At 45.0% G+C, this 9225-nt stretch overlaps 1 protein-coding gene across 1 annotated transcript; it reads right to left on the bottom strand.

The window, feature by feature from the left end:
• Positions 1 to 204: 204 nt before the first annotated feature.
• On the bottom strand, positions 205 to 1569 carry LOC109757041 (probable glutathione S-transferase GSTU6). The gene is made up of 2 exons (XM_073503451.1): positions 914 to 1569; positions 205 to 830 (listed from the first exon to the last, which is right to left on the bottom strand). The coding sequence occupies exons 1-2, from the start codon at positions 1247 to 1249 to the stop codon at positions 432 to 434; spliced, it is 735 nt and encodes a 244-aa protein (XP_073359552.1). The 5' UTR covers positions 1250 to 1569; the 3' UTR covers positions 205 to 431.
• Positions 1570 to 9225: the final 7656 nt, after the last annotated feature.

The following is a 9225-nucleotide window of genomic DNA, read 5'->3' as shown; positions in this document are numbered from 1 at the left end:
GGGCGAGCGTCGCGCAACGATCATATTGCCTCCAGATGCGAGAGAAAGCCTCGGCGCCTTGCCACTGTTAGGCCGCCTCCCCGTGGCTTTCTTTTTATACTGTGTGGCAACTCTCTCGGTTAAGATTTCCGCAAAAAAAAAAAACTCTCTCGGTTAAGAGCGTGCCGATAACCTGTTCGAAGTACAAATTAAAGAACAAGAGAGTTGAATGAAAGATGATCCATTAATCTTTATCGATGATAGAAACGAGGTATTTGTACCCGACAAAAATACACATGTTACTTAAAAGTAAACTCAAAGTTACTTGAGAGCCAAAAAATTACATAGTTGCCTTGAGAGCCAATCAATCTATCTAACAGTTAACTCGGAAAGCAAAGTAATTATTGGATCGACACGATCCCCTGCCGGCAATGGAAATACATGATCTTTAATTAGTTGCTAGCTGTGACAGCGACGTTCCACTTTGGATAAAGCACCTTAGTGATGTACTCCTCCACCTTGTCCACCGCAGTCAGCAGGGCAATGAACGGCTTGGCGGCGCTGAACCGCCCCGCCCACGCAGCCAGCTTTGGTGTCCTCGCCGCGTCTAGGAACGGCGGCACGCCAGCAAGGCGGCCTATCGCTTCGAACCAGGGAATATAGCACCCGAGCGCGATGTCCAGGAACCCGATGGAGCCACCACCGAAGAACGGCGCCTCCGCCTCGCCTTCTTTGGAGCACTCCGCCAAGGCGGCCTCTAGGAGCCCGAAAGCTGCCAAGGTCTCCTCCACCTTGTCAGCTCTCTCCTGCTGATTCGCCGTATTGAGAATGCCGATGGACGAAGGGAACATCTGCGGCAAGAACACGGCACCCGTGGGATGCAACTTCAATTCTTGTAGCTCAAACTAGCTAGACGAGAGGGAAGGGAACAAACCTTGTTGTCGACATAGGCGGCCCAGAAGCGGGCGACGGCGCGGCGGTAGGGGTCGGCGGGGAGGATGGACGCGCCGTTGCCGGGGAATGCATCGTCAAGGTACTCCACGATGATGAGCGACTCGCAGACGGGCCTGCCGCTGTGGATGAGGACGGGCAGTGTCTTGTGCACGGGATTGGACGCGAGGAGGAGGTCGCTCTTGCACCTGGGGTCCTCGGGGAGGTAGTCGTAAGCCAGACCCTTCATGGCAAGCGCCATCTGGACGCGGATGGCGTATATGCTCACGCCGCTCCGCGGCACCAGCAGCTTCAGCCCTTGCTCTTGAGCGCCGACCATGATTGTCGTTGAAGGATGTCTGTACTGTACGTGTTAATCGCGTGTATATGAAATGCCTCCCGAGAGAAACGGTGCTGTAGGCTACTAGCACACGGACACACTAGTGCACAACACGCAGAAGAAGAGCAGTGTCAACGTAAGTTCCAACTAGCTAGTAGCTAAACTGCACTAATACTAAAGCTAGCTCACGGACACACACACTTGAGAAAGGAGCACACGTTGGAGTACTAGTTTTGTGAAGCTCGAATGGATGCTTGCTTCTACAACGCTGGGCATCGGTCCTTTTTATAGCCGTACAAAAACGACTGTAGCACTTACCTTGGGCAGCAAGGGATGGAAGACCTGCCAGTCAAGGTGACTCGACTTTGGCAGCCATACTGTGTCATGCATGACGTGACCTGCAGTAGATATCTCGGATGATTTTTCTCTGCGCACTGAAATGAGACTAGGTGCATCGGTTAGGCAGTGCTTGGCATGTAGTACTTCGTTCTACCCCAGTGGGGCGACACCTCCTTGCTCATAGCCTCAAGCTAATGCCTCAGAAGTTTGCGCCAACTTGCATCCTGTCTTATCCTGTGGTGCTTCAAACTAATTGTAGGCCAATTATTTTTGGTATTAGATGAAGAGAAAAAGACATTTCCATGTGTTGGGGGCTGGTCCACAGTCCGTCGACAGAAAATGAAGGGCAAAAAATTGAGGTGCACCATCCTGGCCTCTCGCTGCTTCTCTTCTGGATAGTGTACTCAACGCCACATAATACTGTAACGTATGCAAGGCTGTAAGGAGAAGTGCATGGATGAACCCACTTTGAAAAACACATTTTTAAATGCTAAAAAAAATCTGAAAAACATTGCAGGAATACGTCTCCATGTTCTATGTGCGTGCGTAAAGTTTCACGGAAAAATAACTTTTTGTGGCCTATGCAAAAAAGACAAAAGTTATGTCGTGGAACACTATTTAGAAGCACTGAAATTTATCTTTTTTGTGGAGACAAAACAAAAAGGCATTTTTTTCACAAAACATTATGCCACGTACACACATTTACGAGCATGCATGCATGATATTTTCTTTCAAATTTTTGGCTTTGTAAAACGTGCTTAAAATACATTTTTTGAAAAGTGGGTGCATATGCCCATGGGTTCAGGGGGTGGCCTCTCAGGCTGCAAGTAGCTAGCTAGCCTGAGAGAGACCGACCGAATGCAACAGATATCTCGGAAGAATTTTCTTTGCGTGCCCAGCATGTGCACTGAAATGAGACTAGGTGCATCTTTTAGGCAGTGCTTGGCAAGTACCACCCCAGTTGGCGTTGGCTCCCTGCTCATAACCTCAAGCAAATGCGTCAGACGTTTGCCCCAACTTGCATCCTGTCTTCATCTTGGGATGCTTCAACTTCCCAAAATTTCTGCAACTTGACAACACAAGGCTGCTTCCAACTTTTCTTTAGAAAATGAGGCTTTCCACCCCATGTTTTATAGAAAGCTTCTTTTTTTTGCGAAAATATTGTACAGAAAGCTAACCAATTAGGGCATGTACAATGCATAGCCCCAGGGTGATGCCTCGTGTGCCATGTAGGATCGGATATCAGGTAAAGTAGGTTCGGATAGGGAAGCGGGATCCATACAGGAGGCGGGTGCTTGGAGAGAAAAAGTGTGGTCCGGTGTCAAAGGTTGAAAAGGATGGAGTGAAAAGTAGAGATGCATGTGTACTAGAGTCTTTATTTTCTATTTCATAATAAGGCCCACTAATGATAGCTTGCATTGGGGAGAAAAATAAATATAGATGCCTCAAACTACTTTTTATCATGGGGCATATGTATCCATATGTTACCATTGTACATACCCTTAGTACTGTCAGGGTAAGCTGTAAGACGCTTTGGTCAGCCTCCAAGGCACAACGATGCAAAAAAATACAACAATGGAAAGAAAGTAAAAGGCTGCACCGCGCTGTCATAAAAGCAGCAAGTGAAGAGGTTTTGACAACCCATGAAGAACATCACCCTACACCAGTTCTTGCCAGCCAGCCACCAAGCTAATAAAAAGATAGGTATTTTAGAGATCAATCACCATGACCGTTTAGTAGTAGAATTCTTTTCACGAATAAATAAAGAATTGCGCACATTTTAATTGATAATTAGGAGAGAACAATACGAGGCACCATAAGAAATGTGGGTAAGAACACAATAGAAGAAAATACCACCACGCTAAACTCACCTAGCCCGACCTCCAGCCAAGGAAGGCAAGGAAACATGACAGATCGCACCTAGACCGCATCACGACCAACGGGAGGACCTCCGTCAGGCCGCCAAAACTCCAGCACGCACGGAATCAACATATCCCCCACCCTGAACGCCTAGAGAGTCGGCATGTGGGTTGCAGGAGCCGGCTAGGCCGAAGGAGGAGACCATGGAGGAAGCGTCAATGATTTCGTACATTGCGCCCCATATGTTTAGGCCTTGAGAAGCAGCCCAAACCAAGCATGGCGACCAACACCTTCCGTTCCAAGAACAAGGACTTCACCAGCAATCAAGACAACGCCTATAAGAAGGGCATGACGCTACAACAATCAATGTAAAGGAAATTAGCAGGATACCTGAAGTGATAAAGGAAAAGACCCTCAAACGAAGGGTTTTTTCTCTGGCCCGCAAAGGAACCCCGCAAAAAAAGTATAGTGTAAAGGAAATGAGCAGGATATTCTTGGTAACACTTTTGCGCAATATATTCAGGTAAGGATATTCTAGTGATTTTCTCAATAAAATCTTATCCCTAGTAAAATCCATCCCTTAGAAATCATCACCCACACAGCTCGGGAATAATCTGCTTTGTAGAACATACTGGTACTATGATGCGAGGTCAGAAAAGAGCTCAACAGAAAAACATGCATTTGGAAACGATCTTGACACAGAGATGCAAGATGGACGTGTTAGACCGACTTGGATCGTGTAGGCTAGATATTCCAGTACACCTACCTTCTCCTTGTCCAGACGAGCTCGAACCAGTGCCGGCCATGGTGAAGTAGTGGCCGGTGATGGCAGAGAGATGGCGGCGGTGGTGTGCTTCCCGTGAGCACCGCGCTAGCCCTAGATCGGTAGGGATTGTAGGTGGGGATTGTGGCAGCGATTAACCTCGTTAATCGTGCCCCGGCCCCCATCTCTGTTTATATAGCGCGGGTCACAGGGGCCCACCAACCATGGTTTGGTTGGGCGCCCCAGATCAGGGCGCGAGTCAGGGGCCCGTTCGACCCGTTGGGTTCGAACGGGAGAGAGATCAACCTAACATTCTCCCTCTTGATCTCAACTTTACTTTTGACTTGACACTTTCTAGTTTATTTGTTTCATCACATATTGGTACATAGAGCATGTTTCATTGTCACGACTTAATTGCCGTTAGAATCATACAGCTACAACATACGTTATGTTCAGAAACAAATTCTGTTCCTTTTGGGCATATCCAGGAATCATAAGGCTTTCCCTTAAACCCATGCCGGCTAAGTGTTCCTTGAACACATTGGGTGGTAAGCCTTTCGTTAGCGGATCCGCAAGCATATCCTTTGTCCTTATATGCTCGAGACTTATAGTTTGATCCTGGATTTTATCTTTCACAACATAATACCTTATCTCTATTGTTTTGGCAGCATTACTCGACTTGTTGTTGTGATCATAGAATACTGCGGGCTGGTTATCACAGTACATCTTTAGTGGTTTGTGAATGCAATCTACCACTTTCAAGTCGGGTACAAATTTCTTTAGCCATATCGCCTGCCCCGTGGATTCGAAGCATGCTATGAATTCTGCATACATTGTGGATGATGCAACTATCGACTGTTTGGAGCTTTTCCACGAAATAGCTCCCCCAGCGAGGGTGAATATGTATCCTGACGTGGATTTTCTATCATCTCTGTCCCCCGCAAAATCTGCGTCTGAATACCCTTTTATCTCTAGGCAATCACTTCTCCTGTATATTAGCATGTAGTCCTTCGTGCCTTGTGCATAACGCAATGCTTTCTTTACCATCTTCCAGTGCTCTAGGCCTGGATTCTCTTGATATCTACCGAGTACCCCGGTGATAAAAGCTAAGTCAGGGCGAGTGCACACTTGTGCATACTGTAAGCTGCCAACTGCCGAAGCATATGGTACTGCTTTCATTTGATCGATCTCATACTGGTTCTTGAGACATTGGTATTTCCCAAAACTATCGCCCTTGACTATTCGAACAGGTGTGGCTTTACTTGCATGCATATTATACTTTTTAAGAACCTTTTCTAAATATGCTTTCTGAGATAGTCCTAAGACTCCATTGTTCCTATCTCGGTGAATTTCTATGCCCAAAACATATGATGCTTCATCAAGATCTGTTATGTCAAAATTTGAGGATAAGTATTTCTTTGTTTCTTGTAGTAGACTAACATCACTACTAGCAAGCAGGATATCATCCACATACAAGATTAGGAAAATATATTTCCCATTTTTAAACATTGCATAAATGCAATTATCCTCAATATTTTCTTTAAATCCAAAACTTTTAATCGTTTGATTAAACTTTAGATACCACTGCCGAGAGGCTTGTCTTAATCCATAAATGGATTTCTTCAGGCGGCATCCCATATTTTCCTTGTCTTCCATGATAAAACCCTTGGGTTGTTTCATGTAGACCTTTTCTTTTAAATCACCATTCAGAAATGCCGTCTTAACATCCATTTGATGTAACTCTAAATCAAAATGAGCAACTAATGCCATTATGATTCTGAAGGAATCCTTACATGAGACTGGAGAAAATGTCTCATTCTAATCTATCCCTTCTCTTTGTGTAAATCCTTTTGCCACGAGTCGTGCTTTATACTTTTCTATATTCCCTTTAGAGTCATACTTAATTTTGTAGACCCATTTACAGCCTACTGTTTTGGCTCCTTTGGGAATTTCCTCTAAGTCCCAAACATCTTTGGAACTCATCGATTTCATCTTGTCTTCCATTGCCTTCATCCACTTCGATGAATGAGGGCTTCTCATGGCTTCTTCATATGAGGTGGGATCTTTTTCCATATGAACCATTTCTGTGTTATAAACTTTAAAGTCAGTAGAAATAGCCGAATTTCTTGGTCTTGTAGACCTTCTAAGGGCCTCAGTTTCTGGCACATTTTGTGCCTCAACTTCTGGCACTTCTTCTAAAATTTGCTGTTGCACCTCCCTTTCATGCTCAACAACGGGTTCAGTCGGCTCCTGACAGACGGTTCCTGGTCTTCCCCCATAGCTGTCATGGGTGGAGTTGCAACTGGTAGTGAGAAAAATGGCTCCTGAATCATCGGATTACGTGCATGCACCCTCTTCTCCTCAAGATCAATTTTCCGAGCTACCAAGCTCCCCCTCATCATTTCGTCCTCTAAGAAGACTGCATGTCTCGTTTCTACAAACTTTGTATATCTGTCAGGGCAGTAGAAACGAAAACTTTTTGATCTTTCTGGATAGCCAATGAAGTGGCAACTTACTGTTTTGGGATCTAACTTTGCAATGTTTGGATTAAACATTTTGGCCTCAGCAGGGCACCCCCGCACCCTGAAGTGTTGTAGGGAGGGCACCCTTCCTGTCCATAGCTCGTACGGTGTTTTGGGCACCGACTTGCTTGGTACTCTATTGAGAATGTGAATGGCGGTTTTAAGCGCCTCCATCCATAATCCCAATGGCAAGTTGGAATAACTCATCATGCTGCGCACCATATTCATAAGTGTACAGTTGCGCCTTTCAGCTACTCCATTCTTTTCTCTCAGAGTGGGATACATTAAAAGCACATGAGTTATCATATCTTTCTCTTGCTAGAATTTCTCCCGCCGTACGGGATTTTTGACATAATATTATGTTAGCTTTACCCCGTTACGCAGGTATTTTCCCAGACTTTTCCCGCCATGCGGGTAATTCCCTGTAAGGGAATATGAATGCCAGAATTGGCTCTTTTGACTGCATATTCAATCATCAAATTTAGGAATAAATCTGAATGCTCTTTTACACACATGCTTAATCCGACATTGGTCAAATTAAACACGCATGTTGCTTGTTTCATATAAAATCATGTTAACTGAAAAAATCTTATTCATAGAGAGTACATGAAAGACATTCGTCAACCAAGACTCTCAATGATCTATCTCTTTTCTTTTGGAGCCATTCTTTAGAGAGAACATACTCCCTCACGTTATGACCTTTCTTGGTCAACTTTCGTGTCACAAGTACCTAGTCTTTTGCTTTCACGAATGAAAGCATGAAAAACTTTTAGTCTGAGAAATATTAGCCAATAATCAACAATAATGGGCATAAAAGTAACCCTACGTTGGTCTGGTTAAAAGAAATGCACATTAAACTTTTGAAACTTTCTTTTATATTCTAAATCACCGTTGTGGAAGAATTAGAATAACCATCATCCTTCTACATTAATTCTATATCACCGTTGGGCGGAAATGGAAATAATGCATATAACTCATAAACAATGTGACAATAGTATTTCTATTAAACAACTTTGCTAAGAATTAATCATCGTCATCAACTTTATTGCAGCGGGAACAAGAAATATAAATTTCTCTAGTTCAAGAGCATTTCTTGATCTTTATCCGTTCTCTAAAAAATTGATCACTTTGATACAAAATTTATCAGAGATTTAAACTTTGAACATAAGACTTATAGAATTATAGCACTGTTATCATCAACGTTGGTCAGAAAATAACAATACCATATTTAACTTTAAGCAAATATCTTTCTTTTGTCATAGCGGAAACTATCTGCATCTTATTTCACCCACAGGGGAAAAACATTTCTAAGAACATTTCTTCCAATTAAATTTTCCCGTTGGTTCCAATTTAATTGGAGGATAAAACTTTTACTTTGCAGCGGAAACTTTACTATATTCTCTAAGCAATTTCAGTAATAAAACATGATCATGTTATTAATAACGTTGGTCATAAAAATAACATGATCATATTCATTTTAATAATCACTTTAAAATGCTCTTAAAAACTTAATTCTATATGAACTTTTATTTTCTTTGTAAAAAAAGAGCACTAATTATTTACGCAGCGGAAAAACATGAATAAAAATTCATGAACATTTTACTTTTTACAGAAAATTTTTCTGTTTAATTTTCTATTTTCTAAACAAAAATTTTGTTGGAAACAATTTGCATAGAAAAACTATTAAATCTGCCCAAAATCTGGACAAAAAACGAGGAAAAAATAGCAGCGCAGCCCAGCGCGCGGCTGCGGCCTCCCTCTCTTTCGGCCCAGTGGCCCAGGGCGGGGCTAGGGTTTCGATCTAGACCGTCCATAGCGATCCGACGGACCAGCGTCATTTTCGCCTGATCAAAGTCCATCGATGCGGTGAGGGGCGAGGCGAACCCTAGTCATTTCCTCCCTGTCGCGCCGCTCGGCTCGTTCTCTCCGCTCCCACTGGCGTGAGCACGGGGCTGCGCCCCGACCGCCCTGTCCGGCCGCCGGCGGCGGCGGCGGAAGCCAGCGCACCGCGCGCTCGTCCTCTTCTTTCCCTTTTTTGTCTCCCTTTTTCTCATCTATGGCAGAACGTGAGGGAGACACAGCTTACACAGCTGCGCCTCCTCTGCACCCCTCGCTGTCCCGGACGCCGGGCGACCGCGCCACGCCGGTCCGGTCGAGCCGCTGGCAATGGCGTCCTCCACCGAGCGAGCCTGACCGCATCTCTTCCCCCCTTTCTTCTGTTTCACTCCTCTCCAACCACCACCTCCCCAGAGAGAGAGAGGCAGCTGCCGCCCAACGGCGACCTAGATGGATGGAGCGGTTGCGCCCCTGCCGACCCCTTCGCCGGTCGCGCGTTCCCATTGCGGTGAGCGCGCCGCCGTCGAATGGATCGGTGGTGGTGCTCTTTGCCCCTGTGGGGTGAGTTCTTCGTCCGACGCCACGGCTTGCAGATGCGCGTCCGGATCGAGAGGAACAGGTGCGGCCATGACGGCGGCACAACTTTTCTTTGAGAT

The sequence above is a fragment of the Aegilops tauschii genome, chromosome 7, assembly GCF_002575655.3.
Source record: "Aegilops tauschii subsp. strangulata cultivar AL8/78 chromosome 7, Aet v6.0, whole genome shotgun sequence".
Lineage (NCBI taxonomy): Eukaryota > Viridiplantae > Streptophyta > Magnoliopsida > Poales > Poaceae > Aegilops > Aegilops tauschii.
Note: the sequence above shows the minus strand (reverse complement) of the source record. Positions and strands in the feature narration are given on the sequence as shown.

What these genes read in the sequence shown, in the direction of transcription:
- LOC109757041 (XM_073503451.1), bottom strand. Translation starts at nt 1,249, where the DNA reads ATGGTCGGCGCTCAAGAGCAAGGGCTGAAGCTGCTGGTGCCGCGGAGC. An exon ending in CCGCCTATGTCGACAACAAG is followed by an intron (nt 831 to 913) that starts GTTTGTTCCCTT and finishes TTCTTGCCGCAG; the next exon opens with ATGTTCCCTTCGTCCATCGG.